General features: G+C 41.5%; 1 protein-coding gene across 1 annotated transcript in view; it reads left to right on the plus strand.

Moving 5' to 3' along the window:
- The window catches only part of LOC137428878 (uncharacterized), a 100,749-nt gene extending 77,326 nt beyond the window's left edge, over window positions 1-23,423 (plus strand). Inside the window, exons 3-4 of the mRNA XM_078780755.1 lie at window positions 20,093-20,233; window positions 20,382-23,423. Of these exons, the coding sequence (XP_078636881.1) occupies window positions 20,093-20,233; window positions 20,382-22,129 (1,889 nt within the window). The 3' untranslated portion in view covers window positions 22,130-23,423. The remainder of the gene's footprint in view (window positions 1-20,092; window positions 20,234-20,381) is intronic.
- Window positions 23,424-23,963: the final 540 nt, after the last annotated feature.

Here is a 23,963-nt window from a genome sequence, read left to right on the forward strand (position 1 = left end):
AGAAAAGGATTTATTTCAACACATCTACTATAATGACGAAGAAAAGGGAAAATTTCCCCATTGACCTTTACAATTCTTTAAATTATATTTTCCAATAAATAAATGGATGCGAAAGAACGTGCAAGACGGTTTAAGGAACATCAAGAGTTGGTTTCAAAAGTTGTTAAACAACAGGAAGAGATAAAGAAGAAACGGAGCCAAAAACTAACTGGTGAAGAAGCCTTTGAAAGAAAACAAGAGAAATTTTTTTAACCACTTTTAAAAACTCAACAAATGATTTCACCTGCAGTTCCCACGGTAGAATATACTCCCAAAAAACTTCAAATGATAAAAGATTTTTGTCAAATGACAGAGCAAGATCTTGGAGAATTAGAATATGATGATGAATAATTAGTCCGACGCTTTGAGGAGGCAAATAAACTTTCTAATTATGTTGCGAATATATATAATCACTGAATGCGAATATATATGTTGTGAATAGAATATAAATAATCACAATCACCAATAAACTCCAATACATTCAGAACTCCGCTGCCCGTCTACTCACCCATTCCCGGACCCGTGACCACATCACCCCCGTCCTTTACAAGCTTCACTGGCTCCCCATCCCCCAGAGAATCCAGTACAAAATCCTCCTCTTGACCTACAAAGCCCTCCATGACCTGGCCCCATCCTACCTGGCTGACCTCCTCTCCAGACACACTCCCACCTGCAACCTCCGCTCTGCTGGTACCAACCTCCTGACCCCCCCCCCCCCCCCCCCATCCGGACCAAATTCAGATCCTGGGGGGACAGGGCCTTCTCCATCCCTGCTCCCACCCTCTGGAACTCACTACCTCACACCATCAGAGACTCCTCCTCACTCACCACATTCAAAACATCACTCAAGACCCACCTGTTCAACACTGCATTCAACATTTAACCCACAGCATTTAACCCCTGACTATCTCTTCTCCTTCTCCTTCCTTTTGCTTTGATTATTTACCTATTGATTTTTGTCTTTTTGCACTTGTTTTTTGTACTCTGTCAAAGCGTCTTTAGGCTTCTTGAAAAGCACTATATAAAATAAATTTATTATTATTATTATTATTATTATGAATATAAAGAGGACTCAAAAACCAAAACGGGTCTCATTCCATCAGAAAAAGAAGAACCAACAGCGTTTTATCTTGTCAACGAGGAGGTATGGATATTTAATGATGAGTTGGTGTTTTTGAGTTCTGTTCACCCAAATGTTAAATTATCCCCAAGGTTAATGTTTCTTCTCACAAACTCTGGATTCAGTGGTTCAAAATATTTTGATGAACCACTTGATATGGAAAGAGAGGAAGATAGAGAGTATATTATTGAGTTGCTAAACGCACTTGATCATGGAGTTTCTGTTGCTGGTAAAAGTAAGAAGAATGAGAAGGAGAAACATATTATTGATGCTTTAAGTAAGCTTGGTTCAGGTTTTTTTTTTTTTTTTTGTATACAAGATCGAGGCTCGTGAAAGAGCGAACATTAAGCACACAGAAAGACACACCGACACATAAAACAAATAACATCGGGAGCGGTAGACAAGATGGGGAGAGAGGGGGAAGGACACAAACACAACATTTGAGAGCAGGGACCGAGAGACATGGAGACATCGAGAGATCTGTGGGAGGGAGAGAGCTTTGGGGGGGGAGGCATGGGAAGGGGGGGTGGGAGAGGTATAAAACATATGGACACTGCCAGGACTTCCAGGAAAGAAGTTGGAAATTTCAAACAAGGTGGATCTGGGGTGAATTAGTGGGGGTAGAAAAGATCAAGGTTTTGGATGGGGGAAGATAAGAGATGGTGGTGAACAGCTGTTTTAAAGACCTGGAGGGAGGAGTGGGATTGAAGGGAGTGTGGGAGTAGGGAAGTTAGTTTTCTTCCAAATGACCCATCACAGTTAATAGGCTATTATTGCTGTTAGGTAGTAAGAAGGCTGGAAACAACAATTGTTTTAATGAAGCATCAGCCATTTTAGACCAGTTAACGAATATGAAAATAATTAATAAATGTCAATACAAAGATATTTTATCCAATATTAAATAAGAATGAGAAGCACAATCCTGAGTTTTAATTTCACAACGAGCGACCACACGGCTTCATTCCCCTACCCTCTACAACTTGGCCCTTCAAAAGAATATGAGGCATCACTATTGTCTATGGAAACTTACAATACCCTTTTTAATATTACAGATGAAAACAACAAGTTTAACTATAATCCAGGGAGTGGATACAAAACCATTACAGTTCCACCTGGGGCTTATGAGATTGCTCAAATATCTTCTGAAGTCTCTCGCCTTATGAAAGAACAAGGTCATGAACCAAAAAATATTGTAATAGATATTCAAAAACATACTTCAAAATCAACTATTAGACTTAAAAAGAATTACAAAGTGGATTTCACAATTGATAAATCATTTAAAGAGTTGTTGGGTTTTTCCTCAAAAAAGATTGAAAATAACAGGATGTTTTACAGTGATGATGTCATTCAAATATCCTCAGGTATAAATTCGGTATTAATTCACTGTGATTTGATTGATGGTGCTTATAACGATGGTGTGAGAACAAATACAATATTTTCATTCATTGCTTACTCAACCCCGATTGGTTATAAATTCAATATGGAACCTAAAAATCTTGTCTGTCTACCCGTGTCAGGTAAGACCATTTCTCGAGTAGGTTTTAGGATTACCGACCAAGATAATCATATAATTTCTTTTAATGGAGAAATTATATCCATCAGAATTCATCTTCGTGAAGTTTTCTAAGAAATAAACAATGGTTATTGTGAGAAAACACGAGTTGGGAAAATATAAAATAATTACATGGGATGGGATGTTTCTTTCACCATATCGTGAGGGTAAAGGTATGTATCTTGGTAGAGGATATTGTTGCGATTTTGAGTTTTGGTAACAGTCAGTATAATAAAGGTTAAATTTCCCCCTCATAGTTAGTCACACAACAACATGTCGCCTCGCGATAGTGCAGTTATCTCTTGGTATTTGTGAGAATAGTCCTTTCCTGTCTTAGTTTTGCATTGAGTAGAGTAAGGAGAATAGGTCCTTCTCCTACTTCCATTGCCTTATCCCACCTCCCTAGCCTCATGCCTCTTTGTGCTGCCATTGGTTCTTTTGGCGCGAATTAACACGAGGCAGGCCTAGGAGGATCGGGGCTGGACCGAATGAGGGTGGCAGAGGAGCTGACGGTAAGCGCGAGGCGCCAATCAGGGCTCAGAGGGTGTGGCGGCAGCACTGCGTCACAGGTCCACCAGGAGTTGGCGAGCAAAGGAGAGTTCGGTGAGCAGGGGAGTTCGAGCAGCAATTGAGGTACGAGGACTGAGTTGGCATTGATCGGCGAAAGACGCGCATGAACCAGGATACGCGCTCGAATGAAAGTAACGCTCGGATGAGCTTGAAGCCGAGCCGCATATAGTGCATTGAGTTACGCGAGTGATAACGCGCTGTGTAACCACCAGCCGCGCTGAGAGACCCGTACTTTTCCTTCCTACCTCATCGGCTGCCTTTTGTTCGGGAGACGCGCTACGAGGATCCTTCCACCGCCTGCTTGCCTTCTTCGCGGGACGTGCTGGGACCGTGGAGAGCCGGACGGGGCTGTTCCTGGACGACCAAGTCGGCGCGTTTGGCCTGCACATCATCCTGCCTGCAATTCCCTGTGTGAGTGTGACGGGCCCGAGTCTGGGAGTTTAAGGATAAGACTGATTAAGTGCTGCTCTGTGTCTCTGCTTCTACCAATCCTTGTACATACGTGAGAATAATAATTAAACCTGTGTTCTTCCTTCCATTCGATCGTTCCTGTGATTTCCTCATTGACTAAGCGTGGTACGAATAGAACCGCTCGAATCGGGGTCCAATATTTAACGGTGACTGCACGGACCACGTGGTAGGCAATCCGCTCGGCGTACTCAAATTACACGTGGCTCGTGCGAGGCTTGGTGCCCCGCTTCTGTGGCGGCGCGGGTATTTAGGTACGAGCGAGACTTGGTCCCGAAACCCTTCCTTGCGTTTGCCCGGAAGAGGCGTTTCAAGTCTCTTGGTTCCGCCAAGCCCAGAAAGAACAAGGGGCTTAATCCCCCCTTAATAAGGGGAAGAACGGGCGGCGGAGAACCGTAACAATATTATAAACCAAAGAGACAACGAGGTGTCGGAGAACAATTTAGAAATAAAGGAGATGGGATAATTGATACTCTAATGGGTAGAGGTTCAACAATTCTTAAACATAAGGACCAGATAGGTTCAAACGATTCTGCCATGGGAAACGTAGCGGGTGCTATAAAGAGTATAAAAGACGCTCAAAAAGAGTCTCGTAAATTACAAGCTATCAAAGAAATTAAGAAAGGTAAAGCTCAATTGTCTCCTCAAGAACGTCAAAAAATAATTCAAATATTTGGGTCGGGGTTTCAACGATTTTAATGCTATATAAATACAAGTATGGAAGCAATTGATAGTATCTATGATTTGGATGATACGAATATCATTTCATACTCCACTAAAAAGGAAGACTACTTTAAGGTAAATGCTATTACAGGAACAGATTGGAATTCAAACGGAACAAAAAGTTTTGAAATAAATAATCAACAAACTTACTTGAATCTAGCTGATAGTTTCTTGTTGTGTAAATTTAAATTCACTAAGGCTGCGAATAACACTAATGCTACACTCGTAAATGATTTCTGGAAAATGTTTGATAGTGTCCATTTGTGTTTTGGAACACAAGAGGTTGAAGCGGTTGATTATGTGTCTCCGACATCGGAAATGATGAAATTTGCACCATATTCGTTTAGTGATAGAATGGGTAAGAGAGCTGTTGAAGGTTTTATTCCTGATATGTCAATGGGAACAAATGCAGACCCTGGTTATAGTCAAAGGAAGGCAATGTATAATGATGAAACAAAAGCAGAGAATAGTTTTACCGTAGCAGTACACCTTAAAGGTATATTTGGATTTTGTGATTATGATAAAGTTTTGTATGGTCTTAAAATTAGATTTCAACTACAAAGGAATGATAATGTAAATAGGTTGCTTTTTGGTGCTGCTGGGTAATGAACGTAGAGCAGCAACGAAGGTTGGATAGGGTGGAAATGCGAATGGTTCGACGGATGTGCGGAGTATCGTTGAGAGAGAGGAAGACAAATGATGAATTGCGAAAGATGATGGGAATAGAGCCTGTGATTGATGCTGTGAAGAGGAACAGGTTGAGATGGTTTGGTCATGTGTTGAGGAAGGAGGAAAGTGACTGGTTGAGAAGAGTGATGGAAATGAATGTAGAAGGAAGTAGAAGACGGGGAAGACCGAGAAAGACTTGGCGAAAGATGGTGGAAGAAGAAATGCGGGCAAGGGGGTTAACAAGGAGAGATGCAGAAAATAGGGCAAAATGGAGAAGATTGTCATGGGGACCGCAAGGCTAACCCCCGCTCTAGCAGGGAAAATGGCCTTTAAAATGCATGTTGTGTTGTGTTGTTGGTGCTGCTAATGCTTTTGGTGATAATAATAAATTTGTTATTAATGATTTGTGTTGGTATATTAGAGAATATACTCCTAATCTTAAAATGGAAGAGATGTTGAATAGAAGACTTAACTCAAAGAAACCGCTAAATGTATCATACCTTAAAAGAAGATGCCAACACGTTAAACTGGAACACACTACCTCCACTTGGAATTTGGGTGTTCCTCAAGGAAAGCCACGATACCTATGGCTCATTTTTAAGAAACCAGATGGAGATGAAGGTACTGATAAGAATAATGTGCTGAGTGATAATGCTAAGGTGTAACAACTTCGGGTTTCTCTTGATGGTACATTTTACCCGCGAGATAGATTGGAAATTGATTGGGAAAAAAATGATTATGCGGAAGCCTCCAAGTCTTACCAAAAGGTGTGTGAAAGCAACGGTAATAAAGATCCCATTTTGGATATGGTTGCATTTATAAAACTTTATACAATCTATGCAATTGACCTGAGTCCTCAAAAGGAAACTATAAAGTCTAATAGAGTGGACACTTCTCTATACATTGAAAGGGTGGAGAGTGAAGAAGTTGACACATATTGTTTGCTTTTGGAAGAAACAGAATTGCAGATTAATACAGATGGTGTTATCGTTTATATCACATAGATTTTAAAAAAATAAATAAATGAGTGTTAAAGAACCAACTGGGGTATATGTTAATCAAATCAATCTTAATAAATTAACATCTTGTATTCAAAATCAAAAGCCTTGTATTATTAATGTTGATACAATTCAAAGAAAAGGAGCCATTAGAATTGATGTTTTACTTTGGAGAGAACAGATGAAATCTTTGAACGACACTGGTCATCTTAAAATTAAAATGTCAAAACCTATGTTGAAAAAGTATTTAATAAAAGAAACGAGCGGAGGATTTCTCCCGTTTCTAATTCCTTTATTTACGGGTTTAAGTGCGGCAGGAGCCTTGATGGGAGGTATTTCAGCTGCGGTAAAAACCGCTCATGAAAGGAAGGCTCAACTACAAGCTCAAAAGGAGTTGGAAAGGCACAACAAAGAGTTGGAGAAACAAATTAGTGGAAATGGTGTAATTGTGGATTTTGCTCAAAAACTTGAAAGCCTACCCTGATAAAGCTAGATTGTTGGTTGGAGATATGCTTTCCTCTATCGCTCAAGCGGGTGTTAAACTAACTAAACAGGGTAATGGATTGTATCATTCTCATAAATAAATGGATAAATGGTTTTAAAAATTTGGAAAGAATACAACATCAAATATAGAACTAGCGAAGTATTGTAAAAAACTAAAAATTGATAATGTGGTCATCTGTATGAGAGATGAATTAACAAACTTGTCTAAAAATACAAAGAATATTATTTTGAATTTAGAAGATAATAATGGAAATGGTTCTCATTGGGTTTGTATTTATAATAGTCAGGATAAATATTATTTTGATAATTATGGTCTTCCACCTCCTCTTGAAGTACTGGATTTCTTAGAGAGTGGTGTTTATCAAACATTTCAAGTCCAAGAATTAAATTCAAAATGTTGTGGTCAATTATGTTTATATGTATTATTTCAACTCAACAATCATGAAAATTTTTATGATATTATTTTAAATCTAATATAAATGACATGTTGGGAAAGATGGTTCTATCTTTGGAGAATCCCCTCAGGATATTGATTTATCAAATTATTATTCAAAGGCACAGACTGAACGACAAAAATATAGTGTAAGTAAAAATATTAATATGAAGAATACCTGTAAATTAATCAATTATCCGGGTCCTACTGACGTGAATGACTTGGTGAGATTAAGTGATTTATCTCAATATATATTCCAAGAGAAAAAAGTACGTTTTGTTAAACAAGTAAAATTTACAACCACAACACCTGGCTATACAGACCACACACCTTTCCTCATTAAATTTAACTATCTGCTTACAATTGAATTTTATAAAGAAGGAGATATAGTTAATATGCGAATATATAAGTGGGGGTATGATATGCCTGATTTAGGGTATAATTGGTTTTTTTTCAATAAACTTAGAAGACCTACATGATTTTAATCGGTCTCGTAAAGACGAATATTATCCGCTTGGTGAGGATAAGGAGTTATGTGGAAGTACAATTAGCAAACAACAAATACATGAGTTAGGAAATAAAAAAATATATGATAGCATAGCGATGGTTTGCATGACAAAGAAGGAAGGTAATGAGATAAAGATAGAAAGCCGAGGAATACAAACCGATTTGGTAGTGTGAAGATGGGGTGGTATTACCTATCATAATATTAATCTCACATATATTTCTGATACATAAATGGCAGGGAGAAGACAACAACAGAATTATAATTTTTGTATTCAGGGATACCAACAAGAAAAGGGTGCTCAGTTTTTACATACCTTATGAATTGGAACATATACATGGGAATTTTGTAATTAAAAACTGGCCTCGTACTGATATTGCTAAACCCACAAACAGAGACTTGATTAAAATATGAAATAAAAATGCACTCCTCAAAGTTATGAAATATAAAACTCTTTTAGAAATAATCAACAAATCTTATTGGTATCCTATTATGAGAAAAATAATTACAGATGCAAGGATATCTCAAAATCCAGATGAATATATGCATGATATTCTTTGGTGCTCAAACTCAAGGGTAGCAATGGATGAGGAAGGAGTTGAAGAAGACAAGGAGGAAAGAGAGAAAAGACAGAAGGAGGAAAGAGAGAAAAAGGAGAGGGAGGAGAAGGAGGAAAGGGAGAGGGAAGAAAGGGAGAAAAAGGAGAGGGAGGAAAGAGAGAGGGAGGAAAGAGAGAGGGAGGAAAGAGAGAGGGAGGAAAGAGAGAGGGAGGAAAGAGAGAGGGAGGAAAGAGAGAGGTAGGAAAAATATAGAAAGATGGAAATCAGTGAGATTAATAAAGGATTGAAGGTATTACAGCAAATAAATCAAACAACGCACTGAGGAGGAAAATAAAGAAATGAAAAGTCTAATGGAAATATTTGTTTCAAGAATAACTGTTCCATCACTTTCAGGGAGGAGATTTAAATGAGAAAGTGGGGATAAAGAAGAAGAAGAAAAAGATTATGTGGTTGATGATGTTGGTGTTATTGACTTTAGTTCGTTTTATTTGTAAATAAATGGAGGAGAGAGTGAAGGCATTCCTAAGGATTCTTTATGTTTTAAAAATCAAGATAGAAATGTATATGTTGAAAACCAAAAAGGTTTTCGTACTCTCTAGGAATTTTTCTGATAAATAAATATGAGTTATTGTCTCAAATGTAAAAAGAAAACTAAATCTAAAAATATCTCTTATGTTAAAGCTAAAAATAATAGAGTTTATCAAAAAGGAATATGTCAAGTGTGTGGCTCTAAAAAGTGCCAATTCATCTCTCCTAAAAGTGGAGGAGACATACAAAAGTTTGTCAGGAAGTAAATTTACAACAACTGGAATTCCTGGGGAACTACTTCTACCTGGATATTCTTTCTGTGGTCTTTCAACAAACCTGGATAAAAGATTAGATGAGGCTGACAATCCTAAACCTTGGTCTAAACCTATAAATAGGGTTGATGAAGTATGTATGAAGCATGATATTGCTTATGGGAATACCACTACATTGGATGAAAAACATGAAGCTGACAGAGAAATGTTGTATAATTTGTCTTTGATACAAAATCCAACGTTGAGAGAGAAAGTTGATAGGTTTATTGTGAAAAAATTGATGTGCTAATTTGAAAGTTGGTGTTGGTTTTTCACCCTCAAAAAACTATTAAGCTCTAATGATGTTATCAAGACTGAGGAGCTTTTGGCTGATGAATTGCATAAACCGATAATCACAAAGTTTAATAGAAGGAAGGTTTATTCTAAAGGCACCGACCACATCTGGTCCGCTGATTTAATTGAATTGAATAATAATCAGGGATACAAGTATGCTTTAACCGTTATTGATTTGAGGAGTATATTTGCCTGGGTTGTTCCTTTAAAAAAACAAAAGGGGTGATACTCTTATGTTAGCTTTCAGTGGAATATTTAGTAAAAGCAAAAGGAAACCAAAGAAGTTATGGACTGATGAGGGAACAGAGTTCTATAACAAAATATTCATAAAATTTCTTAAGGGGGAGAGTATTAAATTATACAGCACCTTTAATGAAGGGAAGGCAGTTGTTATTGAGCGTTTTAATCGTACTTTGAAAGAGACCATATAAAAAATTCACACAACTCAGTTCTCAACAATGGGTATATTTAATTCAGGATATTGTAGATAATTACAATAATACAATTCATTCATCAACTAAATCAAAACCATCGGAAACATTTACAAAATTAGAATATGAAAAGGAGATTAATTTGAGAAAACCTGAGTTCAAAGTTGTTGATATTGTAAGAATATACAGATGGAAAAGTAATTTTGAGAAGGGGTATACACAGAGAGATAGGCGAGATAGAGGCGAGATAGGGGGCACCTTCGGGACACAAAGGTGATCCCGGGGGAGGAGGCTGTTTCACAGCACCACTTGCTTGTCTGCGACATAAGGTTGAAAGGTGCGAGGAGAGCTCGGCGGGTGAAGTACCAACCGAGAATGAAGGTGTGGAGGTTGAAAGAGGTGACGGTGAGGGAGGCATTAAAAGAGAGGCTGAGTATGGTAGAGGATGATGTGGTTGAGCTTGAAAGTGGTTGGATGTCAATGAAAGATAGTCTGTTGGGAGCCGTTGGTGAGGTATGTGGATGGACAAAAGGACCACCGAGGCACTCGGAAACATGGTGGTGGGATGATGAAGTTGGAAAGAAGATTGACGAGAAGAGGAAGAAGTTCAAGGAGTGGCAGAAGGCGAAGGGTACGGGGGCAGAAAAGGAAGAGCATGAAAGTTATAAGGCAGCCAAGAAGGCTGCAAAGAAAGAGGTAGCAAAGGCGCAGGAGGCATGTCGGAAAATGTTGGGAGAACGCTTGGATTTGGAAGAGGCTCAGAGAGCGGTATTCAGGATTGCAAAGCAGATAGCGAAAGAGAGGTGTCATGTGATGGGGGTGAGTTGCTTGAAGGATGAAGTGCGACAAATCGTTGTGGACCCAGATGGAATTAAAGGAAGATGGAAGAGATATATGGAAATACTGTTGAATGCAGAGAATGAATGGGATGGCAACATCGAGAGTAACCCAGTTTTAGGACCGGCAGAGAAGATAACCGAGAAGGAAGTTGAGGAAGTAATTAAAGCAATGAAGAGTAGAAAAGTGGGAGGGCCGACGGGAGTTGTGGGAGATATGTTGAAGGCAGCAGGAAGTTGGGGTGTGAAGAGAATGACAGAGATCTGTAATCTGGTGGTGAAAGAAGGCCGCATTCCAGTGGATTGGGAACTGAGTACCCTCGTCCCTCTATACAAGGGGAAAGGTGACCCTCTGGACTGTGGCTCGTATCGAGCGATAAAGTTATTGGAGCATGGAATGAAGGTATTGGAAAGGGTGTTGGAGAGGAGGATAAGGAAGAAAGTGAAGATCGACGAAATGCAGTTTGGATTTATGCCAGGAAGAGGAACGACAGACGCGCTTTTTATTGTGAGGTAGTTGCAGGAGAAGTACATGGAGAAGAGGACGAAGTTGTTTCTTGTGTTTGTTGATCTGGAGAAAGCATTCGATAGGGTTCCACGTGAAGTAGTGACATGGGCATTGAGGAAGTTAGGAGTGGAGGAATGGTTGATCAGAGTAGTGATGGCAATGCACAAAAGAGCGCGCACAGCTGTAAGGACGAAGGACGGGAACAGTGGAGTTTGAGGTGAAGGTGGGAGTGCATCAGGGGTCGGTACTAAGTCCACTACTATTTGTAGCTGTGATGGAGGTGCTGGCTCGGAACGTAAAGGAGGGTTTACCGTGGGAGTTGTTGTATGCAGATGATCAGGCGTTGATTGCAGAAAGTATGGATGGACTGAAGGAAAAGATGAACAAGTGGAAGGAATGTATGGAGACGAAAGGTCTGAAGGTGAATATCGGAAAAAGGAAAAAGGAATCGGAAGGTGTGGCAAGTGGTAAAGCATGTGGTGAGGTGGAAAGAACAGGGAAGTGGCCGTGTGCTATGTGCAGGAAGGGTGTCGGAGTGAACTCAATTCAATGTACAATGTGCGCTGAGTGGGTTCATCAAAAATGTAGTGGTTTGAGAGGGTCATTAACCAGTGTGGCAGCTACAGTCAAGTGTAAGGTGTGCACAGAGGGAGCTGCAGATGGAGGAAATGTTGAGTTGGATCTTGGAGATGGCGTGAAGCTGGAAGGTGTGAAAACATTTTGTTACATAGGAGACGTGCTGAATGGAGAAGGTGGATCAGACTCGGCAACGGTTGCTGGAGTGAGATGTACATGGAAGAAGTTTCGGGAACTGAGTGGCGTGCTGACGAGGAGGGGAGTGTCGTTGAAACTGAAGGGAAAGGTGGATGCTGCATGTGTGAGAAGTGTTATGATTTATGGGAGCGAGACATGGGTAATGAACGTAGAGCAGCAACGAAGGCTGGAAAGGGTGGAAATGCGAATGGTTCGGTGGATGTGTGGAGTATCGTTGAGAGAGAGGAAGCCAAATGATGAATTGCGAAAGATGATGGGAATAGAGCCTGTGATGGATGCTGTGAAGAGAAACAGTTTGAGATGGTTTGGTCATGTGTTGAGGAAGGATGAAAGTGACTGGTTGAGAAGAGTGATGGAAATGAATGTGGAAGGAAGTAGAGGACGGGGAAGACTGAGAAAGACTTGGCTAAAGATGGTCGAAGAAGAAATGTGGGCAAGGGGGTTAACAAGGGGAGATGCAGAAAATATGACAAAATGGAGAAGATTGTCATGGGGACCGCAAGGCTAACCCCCGCTCTTGCAGGGAAAATGGCCTTTAAAATGCCTGTTGTTTGTTGTTGTATACACAGAGATGGACCACTGAGCTTTTTGAAATTGTTGATGTAATGGAATCAGTTCCTTGGACTTATAAATTGTATGATTTACATGGAGAAGAGATTTTAGGTTCATTTTATTCACAAGAATTGCAGAAGACAAAGTTGAATACAAGTTAAAAGGAATAAAGAAAGGTGTAATTAAAGAAATAATAAACTTTGAAAATTATTATAATTGTTTAACTTTAAAGAAAGAAGAGTTTCGAAAAATGAATACGATACGAAGTTGTAAGCATGAGCTATATACTGAAGAGGTGAATAAGAAAGCATTGGGGGCTTTTGATGATGAAAGATTTATTTTAGAGAATGGAATTGATTGTGTCCTTTATGGTTATAAGTGATAATATATATTTTTTTTTTTAAAGGGGGGTGGTGGGTTAGGGATTTTAACAGGCTACCGCCACCTTTTTTACCATTATATAGATGATTGAACCAGGTTATAACCAAATCAAGGAATGGAGGTGTAATCAACCTTGGTATAAAAATGGAAAGCATAACAAATGTGAGAAATACCAAATAGGTATAATTGAGGAGATAACGGGGGTGAAGGTAAATAAAACAAATAAAAGAATAAATTTAAATACAAATAAGTTGGAGGCTCTGGGAGGTAATACCCGAGAGTGGACAGAAAATTTTGATGGTTGTCAAGAAATCGAGGGGAAAATAATTTACTATAATCTTTAAATGATATGTGGCTCGGGGGGTGGTCAAACAAGGTCATTAAGAGAGGTGTATCATTTTATCTTGGTTCAAAAGAAATACTTGGAACAAAATGAGAATGTATTATTCATCAATATACTGGATGGAGATGAATGAATGTCATAATAAACTTAGGTTGATGCCAAAGGTTGAAGGGGGTATTCATTGGTTCCTTTGAGTTTGCAACAGTTGTCAATACACACCAGGGGTTTGATTTGATAAATATTTAACTGGCTAGACTTGATCATGTGAAGCCTGGTGTTGGCTTCGTGGTTAGGGTGCCGGCTTGGGATCCTAGGATCCTGGGTTCGAATCCCGGTCGATCGCTGAATTAACGCCATGGGGGTTGACTCAGCCTGTCATCCTTCTGAGGTCGGTAAATTGAGTTCACTGGTAATTCCCTGTGTGTCGCAAAAGGCAACTAACAGGGTTGGCGGCAGGAAGGGCATCCGGCCATAAAAACATTTCCTCAAAAAGAGAACCATGACAATTACAACTACATATGAGCAGGGTACAGCCCAAAGTGGAGATCGGTTTCTGAGGTTTGGGACATGGAATGTAGGGACAATGATAGGGAGATAAGGCGAAGTGATGGAAGTATTGATCAGAAGAAGAGTGGACATATGTTGTGTGCAAGAGACGAGATGGAAGGGAAGTGGTGTGAGAATGGTGAAGGGTAGGCAGGGACAGAAATACAAGTTTGTGTGGCAAGGGTGCCCGGAGGGCGTGAATGGTGTTGGTGTCCTGTTTTCTGAGGAGTTTGTAGACAGTGTGGTGAGTGTGACTAGAGTGAGTGAAAGGTTGATGATGGTGAAAATGATGATTGGAAAGCTCTTGGTGAACGTCATCTCAGGATATGCTCCGCAGGTTGGTCGGAGCGATGAAGAGAAGGACAAGTTCTGGTGTGTGATAGAGAAGCTGATGGAAAATGTGAAAGATGAGGAAGTTGTTGTGGTCGGAGGAGACCTAAATGGACATGTGGGAAGGAGTATAGACTGTTTTGAGGGAGTTCATGGGGGTTACGGGTATTGTGTGAGAAATGGAGAAGGTGAAAGGATTTTGGAGTTTGCTGATGGAGCTGATTTGTTGATTTGGAATACTCAGTTCCAGAAAGAGGATAATAAGCTTGTTACATACACGTCAGGTGGGTCGACGACAACTGTTGACTACGTGATGGTGCGTAGGCGAGATAGGGGGCACCTCCGGGACACAAAGGTGATCCCGGGGGAGGAGGCTGTTTCACAGCACCACTTGGTTGTCTGCGACATAAGGGTGAAAGGTGCGAGGAGAGCTCGGCGGGTGAAGTACCAACCGAGAATGAAGGTGTGGAGGTTGAAAGAGGTGACAGTAAGGGAGGCATTAAAAGAGAGGCTGAGTATGGTAGAGGATGATGTGGTTGAGCTTGAAAGTGGTTGGATATCAATGAAAGATAGTCTGTTGGGAGCCGTTGGTGAGGTATGTGGATGGACAAAAGGACCACCGAGGCACTCGGAAACATTGTGGTGGGATGATGAAGTTGGAAAGAGGATTGACAAGAAGAGGAAGAAGTTCAAGGAGTGGCAGAAGGCGAAGGGTACGGGAGCAGAAAAAGCAGAGCATCTATATTATAATAGGCGAAGGTGATTCTGTCTGTCTGTCTGTCTGTCTGTCCGTCCGGGGTGTGGCTTACTCCGTTTGCAGAGTAGCTCCACCCATTCTTGGAGAGGCTTCATGAAAACAAATATCCACCATTTTTTATTTTTTTTCTATTTTTATTAAATCGAATAGCTTTGAGGCCTGTTTAGTTAGGCCCGTGCTGTCTTTCTCTCTCACACAGGTTTATTTCAACTCAAATTCGATATATCATTTCATTTTTAACAGTCGCTAACATAGTTTTAGACTCGGTTGAAAAAAAACCGGGACGATAATCCCATGAAAGTATCCGTTTATAGAACGAAATGAATTCTCAAAGGCCTGTAAAATAAAGCCCATTCATTGAATCACCCTCACGATTTTATCTCGAATTCACCATCTGATTTAATTTTTATCGATGGTTTTAGACTCGGTGTCAGAAATAAATGAGAACATTCACGCACACGCGGAAAATTGCCGAGATATCTTTTTTTTAAATCGCGGCACGGTCTGTCATACACCGCCTTAAATAACAGACGGGAAAATGGCGAGATATATAAAAAATTCGTGGCGGACTTTTCCATTTGATGATAATCGTCACGATTAAATATTTAATTTATACGTCGTCACAATAATGTGGAGAGAGGGGCATAGCTTCGTTCACGTATCGCCACAGACGGGAAATTGCCGACAGATATTTCTTCGTTATTATTTCATTCATCATTATTATACGGAAGTAAAGGTAATCATGTTTAAACTGGCATTCGTTCCAGCAAGGGGTTGGAGAGGAGCGAGGGGTTGGAGAGGAGCGAGGGGTTGGAGAAGAGTGAGGGGTTGGAGAGGAGGATGGGTTGGAGAGGAGAGGGGGTTGGAGAGGAGCGGGGGTTGGAGAGGAGAGAGGGTTGGGGAGGAGAGAGGGTTGGAGAGGAGCGGGGGTTGGAGAGGAGCGAGGGGTTGGAGAGGAGCGAGGGGTTGGAGAGGAGCGAGGGGTTGGAGAGGAGCGAGGGGTTGGAGAGGGGCGAGGGGTTGGAGAGGGGCGAGGGGTTGGAGAGGGGCGAGGGGTTGGAGAGGGGCGAGGGGTTGGAGAGGGGCGAGGGGTTGGAGAGGGGCGAGGGGTTGGAGAGGGGCGAGGGGTTGGAGAGGGGTTGGAGAGGGGTTGGAGAGGGGCGAGGGGTTGGAGAGGGGCGAGGGGTTGGAGAGGGGCGAGGGGCGAGGGGTTGGAGAGGGGCGAGGGGTTGGAGAGGGGCGAGGGGTTGGAGAGGGGAGAGGGGCGAGGGGTTGGAGAGGGGCGAGGGGTTGGAGAGGGGCGAGGGGTTGGAGAGGGGCGAGGGGTTGGAGAGGGGCGAGGGGTTGGAGAGGAGCGAGGGGTTGGAGAGGATCGAGGGGTTGGAGAGGAGCTAGGGGTTGGAGAGGAGCTAGGGGTTGGAGAGGAGCTAGGGGTTGGAGAGGAGCTAGGGGTTGGAGAGGAGCTCGGGGTTGGAGAGGAGCTAGGGGCCGATCAGGTTGTTCCACCTGAGCATACTTTCAGTCGCTCGACATGTTTGGCAGTTTCTTCCCATCCATACACTATATCTGTCCCAAGGAGTACGACTGTAAGGTATTCTTCTGGTTTGTTTTTCCCCTGCACAGCATCACTCTGGAACAAGTTACCTGCATCCTGCTTTCCCCTCATTCCCAACCTTCCTCAATTCAAGAAGAATGTCAATAGATCATTCTTTTCTATCTAATGTCTAATATCTATACTTTCCTTTGTGTCGGCCCCACTTTGAGTGGCCTTAAAGGCTTTGTGTTAGGCTATATCTCATAACAACAAATATGGGTGTGCATTGAGGGCAGGAACCCCAATTGTCACCGCCAAACCGTTTGGCAGCAAAAGGAAATATGTTTGTAAAAGAGGGAGCACCCTGCATCCGGGACAATTGATGTCAGGAGTGAGAGTCAAATCTGGGGTGCTACCAGCGGCTCCCCAAAAATTGGAAGGAGTGTAGAGTGAAATTCTACTAAAAAGATTTATACAGCGATGTCAAGCCAAGGTAAGCAGGACATGGTGGGCTTACTTGAGGAGGCATTCGTGGCTAACATTCGTGGCTTGAGGAGGGGCTAACGTCCCAGGAAGCCATAAATGAATGAAACATTGTAGAAGTAGGACCAGGAGGACCTTCCCCCACCTCACCCCTCCCCAGCCTGTGCAAAAAGCAGCGCGGATGCCACGGAATAGTGGGTCACTATTGCCATCGCATTCCGGCAGAAACCAGATGATGTTGAGTAGTCAACGAATGGCAGACATGACAATGAAAATGTAGGAGGGACAGGCTGGCTGGAATAAGGCTTGACATGTATGTGGGGCAGGCAGAGGTAAAGACTGATGTGAAGGCTATGGGAAATGACATCGTCGCAATGCATGAGGCTCTACGGTGAGAAGTGAGGAAGCATGTGGACGGTGTCTTAAACAAGATGGGGATAGGTGTGGCTTGAATGATTGAGGAGATAAATGGGATTTAATGAAGAGATAAATGGACTTAAACAGGGAGTAAAATGACTTGCTTAGGGGCAAAAAGAACCGAACGAGCAAATCAGAAGAAATACAGGATCTAAGGGCAGCTCAGAAAGACAAAAAAGAATGTAAAATGGGACATGATGACCGAACACAGAAGATGGAAGAAATGGGATCAACGATAGAGACAAAAGTACAGAAAATGAAAGAACTAATGGAAGACACTAAAGTAATCTTAGAAGAAGAACTAAAGGGGGAAAAGCAGGAAATAATGAAAATAAGAGAATAAATGGATGGAGGCAAAGAAAAATGATTGGAGACGAGCGAGGGCAAAGAATGTTTCGGAGGAGATCATGGAATGTGCAGAAACAATGTGGAAAGATCGGGATAACGCATGGCAGGTGCAGATGAAGAGGAGATGAGCGATCAAAGCGGAGTATGAGGAGGTGAGGATGCATCAGCTGGAGCGAATACATGGTGTGAAAGAGTGCGTGCCAAGCTTGGGTGGCATAAAGAACCTGGGGTTCCTTGGAGTGCCGAGCATGAGTGTGCGCCGGGAGCGTGCAGATTGGAGTGCATGAACGAGCGTGAGTACGGCTCATGCACCGACTTAGGCGGGGTGTCGTCCTTAGCTTGATTGAGGGGAGGGGTGAGCCACCCATGTGGGAAAAATATAAAATGCTTGACGTGTGGGGAGATTAAAAGGAACAGGTTTATAGTCGGTTTCGGTCCAAGGGTGGCCCTGAATGGGTTTCTCTCATCTCCCCTTCCTGTTCAGGCTGGAGTTCCCCAAGGCAGTGTTCTGGGCCCTGTGCTTTTTCTGGTCTTCATCAATGATCTCTCTGACTCTCTTGAAAATCCTCTCTATCTCTTTGCTGATGACTCCACTCTCTGCCGCTCCATTCCTCATCCCTGAGATCGGCAGGCTGCAGCCTCCTCACTCTCTGCAGACCTTGACAAAATCACAGACTGGTCAAACAAGTGGAACATGTCTTTCAATCCTGACAAATCTCACACTCTTACTATGTCTCTCCGAAAAGACCGACTGGACAACCCTCCCTTCCACTTTCTGAATAATCCTCTCCAAGAAGTTATGTCACTCAAGCTTTTGGGTCTCACTATCTGCCATGACCTTTCCTGGGAAAACCACATTTCAAATCTGGCCTCCAAAGCCAGTCGCCGACTGGGCATCCTCCGTCGTGCAAAGTCCTTCCTTGGCACACCAGAGCTCCTCACCACATACAAGGCTTTCATGGGCAGCTCAATGGAATACTGTTCTCCCCTCTGGGGCGGTGCTCCTGCCTCACACCTAGCTCGGCTTCACACTGTTGAAACCAAAGCTTTCAGAATCATTGGAATCTCCGGCGATGAAGCTAACTCTAAGGGCATTTCACTTACTCACCGCAGGCAGGTTGGTGGTCTTTCTGTCTTCTACCGACTCCTCTCCGGCCTTGCTCCCTCAGCTCTCTCTGGGCTATGTCCCCCAAATATTCCTACAGGTCGCACAAGATCTGCCTGCAACTCTCTTATGGTTAAACTGCCAAAATCAAGACTCTCTGCTCACCTTCACTCCTTCATTCCTCTTTTCTCCCACCTCTGGAACAAACTCCTACACTCTCTTCAATCCCGCTCCTCCCTCCAGGTCTTTAAAACAGCTGTTCCACACCATCTCTTATGTTCCCCCATCCAAAACCTTGATTTTTTTTTCTACCCCTGCTAATTTCACCCCAGATTCACTTTTTTGAAATACCAACTTCCTTCCTAGAAGTCCTTGCAGTATCCCTGTGTTTTATACTTCTCCCACCCCTCACCCCTTCCCACGCCTCCTCCTCCCAAGCCCTCCCACAGATCTCCTGATGTCCCTGCTCTCAAATATTGTGTTTGTGTGCTTCCGCTTCTCTCCCCATCTTGTCCACCGCTCCCCTTATTATATACCTTGTGTGTCTTAGATTTTTTGTGTGATAAATGTTTGCTCTTTCACGAGCCTCGATCCTGTATACGAAAAAAAAAAAAAAAAATTGGTGTTCAGCTTTCAAAGGACTGCTTGTCACGGTGTGTGAACAGTCCGGATGCAAATGACTGAAATTTTCTCAATCGGTGTTGGTAGTTGCTTAACATCCCATCAGGCCGCAAACCTATCCATGGCACGGCGGCCTGCAGGTCCAGAGGTCAGGGAGAGTCCAAGAAGTCCCACTCGTGATGCACCCCAAACCCTGTGTGTGGCTGTGACAATATTTTCACTCTATTTACCGGTTTGGCAGTCAAACGACATTGAAAATCATTCCAAACAGGAATTTACTGTTTACAACAACAACAACAACAACAACAACAACAACATGCATTTTAAGGCCATTTTCCCTGCTAGAGCGGGGGTTAACCTTGCGGTCCCCATGACAATCTTCTCCAATTTACTGTTTACCAGGAATTTACTGTTTACAATGACATCATAAAGTGAATGACATCATAAAGGACACAAACAACAGACACAAATAACAAATGTAATGTGTTTGATAGAGTGATGCAATAGACAGTGTGCAAAGCCAGTAAATTCCAGAATTTTTTTTTCAGAATTTATTATCTTTATTTTATTCTCATTGAATTTAAAACTTGAACACTGTTGAACATAAATCCTCTTCTTGTTATTTCCAATAACCTCCAGTTTAGCAGTACTTGGACATGTTAAATAGGGTGGCGTATAAGGGTGATGTAGAAGCAGCACTGAACATCCGGAATTTTTTTTAACAATACTTAACTTCATTGTTATATATTTAAAATTGAAGTATACATTGCATGGCGTAACTTGTTCTTTGAACTCTCGAGATGGTTCTCAATCTCATTTCCGTGCAAAGGACTGACGCTAATTTGTACACAGGTGATGTCTATCCTGTAAATGCGGAAGGCAGACAACTCACCATCGATTCCTCTGTGACAGAAGATTCAAAATGTGCTTCTGTAAAGGAAGGTTCAGCTGGTATTCACATGACAAACGGAAGTGCTTCCTGTTTTGCAACTGGTGAGTGGAAACATAAATAATTAACATACAATCTTTTGTGTTGAGAAAATAAAAAAATATGTAATATGAAAGAATATGAAAAGTGTAAAATATTTTGCCTTTTGAATTTGACAAAAAAAAGAAAATGTTGTTTTCTTTGTTTCTGTAGAAGAATCAAGAAGTAATATGGGACAAATAAGATCCAGTCACAGCTTGACAGTGAGGAAGAAGCCTTTTATGAAGAAACAATCAAGAGATCAAGACTCACTTCCCATAAAATACAAGTGCTTGTCTGGGCCTCGCAACACCAAGATTAATATTGAATTAAACAAACACAAAAAGGTTCAAGAAAGGCGAATACGTTACAAGTGTAATGTGTGCAGAATGGATTTTGCTTCAACGAGTAACATCAGAATACACATGAGGATCCACACTGGAAAACGTCCTCACAAATGCTTGATATGTGATAAAGGTTTCTCTCGAAACAGCAAATTGAAAAAACATATGAGGATCCATACAGGAGAGCGTCCTGACGAATGCTCGATATGTGATAAACGTTTCTCTCGAAAAGACAGTTTGAAATTACATATGAGGATCCATACAGGAGAGCGACCTTACAAATGCTTGATATGTGATAAAGGCTTCTCTCGAAAATATGGTTTGAAATTACACATGGGGATCCATACAGGAGAGCGACCTTACAAATGCTCGATATGTGATAAAGGTTTCTCTTGTAAAAGCAATTTGGAATCACATGTGATGATCCATACAGGACAGCGACGTTACAAATGCTCGATATGTGACAAAGGTTTCTCTCGAAACTGCAATTTGAGAAAGCATATGATGGTCCATGCAGGACATTGTCCTCACAAATGCTCGATATGTGATAAAGGTTTCTTTCAAAAATGGGATTTGAAAAGGCATATGAAGATCCATACAGGAGAGCGTCCTTTCAAATGCTTGATATGTGATAAAGGTTTCTCTTGTAAAAGCAATTTGAAATCACATGTGATGATCCATACAGGAGAGAGACCTTACAAATGCTCGATATGTGACGAAGCTTTCTGTCTCGAAGAAGATTTGAAATTACATATGAGTATCCATTCAGGACAGCGTCCTCACAAATGCTTGATATGTGATAAAGGTTTCTCTCTGGAAGAAGATTTGAAATTACATGTGAGGATCCATTCAGGACAGTGTCCTTACAAATGCTCGATATGTGACAAAGCTTTCTCTCTTGAAGAAGATTTGAAAATACATGTAAGGATCCATACTGGACAGCGTCCTTACAAATGCTCGATATGTGATAAAGCATTCTCTCAAAAGGGCAATTTGAAATTACATATGAGGATCCATACAGGAGAGCGTCCTTACAAATGCTCGATATGTGACAAAGCTTTCTCTCAAAAAACCCATTTGAAAAGTCACATGAGCATCCATACAGGAGAGCGTCCTTACAAATGCTTGATATGTGATAAAGGTTTCTCTCGTGAAGACAGTTTGAAATTACATATGATGATCCATGCAAGAGAGCATCCTTGCTTGATATGTGACAAAGCTTTCTCTCTTGAAGAAGATTTGAAATTGCATGTGAGGATCCATACAGGACAGCTTCCTTACAAATGCTCGATATGTGATAAAGGTTGCTCTCAAAAGGGCAATTTGAACCAACATATGAGGATCCATACAGGACAGCGTCCTTACAAATGCTCGATATGTGACAAAGCTTTCTCTCAAAAAAGCCATTTGAAAAGTCACATGAGCATCCATACAGGAGAGCATCCTTACAAATGCTTGATATGTGATAAAGGTTTCTCTCGTAAAGGCAGTTTGAAATTACATATGAGGATCCATACAGGAGACGACCTTACAAATACTCGAAATGTGGCAAAGGTTTCTCTCAAAAAGGCAGTTTGAAATTAAATATGATGATCCATGTGGGAGAGCGTCCTTTCAAATGCTCGATGTGACAAAGCTTTCTCTCTTGAAGACGATTTGAAATTGCACATGAGGATCCATTATATGGGACAGCGTCCTTACAAATACAGGAGAGCGAACTCACAAGTGCTCGATATGTGATAAAGGTTTCTCTCAAAATGGCAATTTGAAATCGCATGTGATGATCCACACCACAGAGAGCGTCCTTACAAATGCTCGATATGTGATAAATCTTTCCATCATAACAGCCAATTGAAAAGGCACTTCAAGATCTATACAGGAGACCTGAAATACCAGGACTTGAAAAAATACGTAGAGCATTTAGAAATGGAAGAAACGTGAAATTGTACCAGTGAAAGTCGGAGCAACAGGGAATCCGGATGATCAAGAAAACACCAATTGAGCACCGAAAAAGCATTCCGGAGAATATCGCCACAAACAAGCTACAGGAGGCTGTCAGAGGTTTAGTGAGGAATCTGAAACGAGCACTTGGAACAAAAACTATGAGAATGAATTTTCACAAACTGGATCATGAATAATGATCCTTTACCGAAAAAGGAGTTGGAGATTTTGAGTTCTGGGAGACCCTTGTAAGCACAACTCCTCAGAGTACCACCTGTAACTCCTGACAACCAGCCAGCACCCTTGATCCCCTTGATGAAAGTCACATGGCTGGTCACCAGAATGTCCACAACCATGACTACAAAGTGGTGCCCAAAGGCAACAAGAATCTCAAAATGATAATCCCATCCTCATCCATTCCACTCAAACTAATTTTAAAGAAAACGACAGGGAAAAAAAATGTAAGATTTATTAATTTGGTTCTCCATAAAATCATAACAGAGGATCGTTGAAAAATTGATGCCCAAAACTCAAATGGCAACAAAACTTAATCTCTCAATCTGTTCTTGGATCTCACCGTGCTTCTTTCAGGGCCTTCCTTCGGTTGTTAATTTGTAATTATTGTCTCTGTCCTTGCCTTGTATCCAGCCAAGTTCCATTTGAGTTTTTTCATTGTGACCAGTGTCTAGAAAATTTTTTTCTATCTGATTTAGTTGTTTTTCTTGTCCCTTCTTGGTTATGCTCAGATGGCAGTTTGGACATCAATTTTTACTCAATCTTTGCTGTAGTCCATGTTTCATTGCCACGTGTGATAATGGGAGAACACCTTTGTTGTAAAATTGTTTATCACAAGAACATTCCTGCCTTTGTTTTTCATGAAACTTGAATTTGTGAAGGACGTCACAATAAAGAGAGGTCCCCAAAGCACAAAGGCACTGTCTGTGTTATTGTTAATATGGAATGGCACATGATGATCAACTAGTATAAAGCTCGTCAGGGTTGGAATTGTTTTTGACGGTACAGCACATGAGCATGCCAAAGTCTGAAGCCTGGGCGTTGTCAGGTGTGCTTATATTTTCTTTTTTTATTTGATATCCAACAGACGTAAATGAACACTCCGTTTACTCTGCGCGTGTTGCACATCATGCGCAGCGAAATTCACCTCCCTGCGCCTTGTATTTATTGTGATCTTTTTTTTTCTAAACTCTTCTGTGCACTGATTTTGAGAATCCGTTTGCAAGCCACCATCTACGTTCTTATTTGTTCTTTCGTTCTTCGTTCTTTTGCTCTTTCGTTCTTCGTTATTTGTTCTTTCGTTCTTCGACCACGTTGTTCGAGATCACGTGATCAAGTTGTTAATACATGTTTCATCTGTCCCCTGAAGAACTTTATTATTATGTCATATTGTTGCGGATATGGCATTTGGCCTCAATATCCGCTTGTAAATACTCCCTTATTTCCCCAATACTCC

Source organism: Myxine glutinosa, chromosome 6 (genome assembly GCF_964187855.1).
Source record: "Myxine glutinosa chromosome 6, kmMyxGlut1.1, whole genome shotgun sequence".
Classification (NCBI taxonomy): domain Eukaryota; kingdom Metazoa; phylum Chordata; class Myxini; order Myxiniformes; family Myxinidae; genus Myxine; species Myxine glutinosa.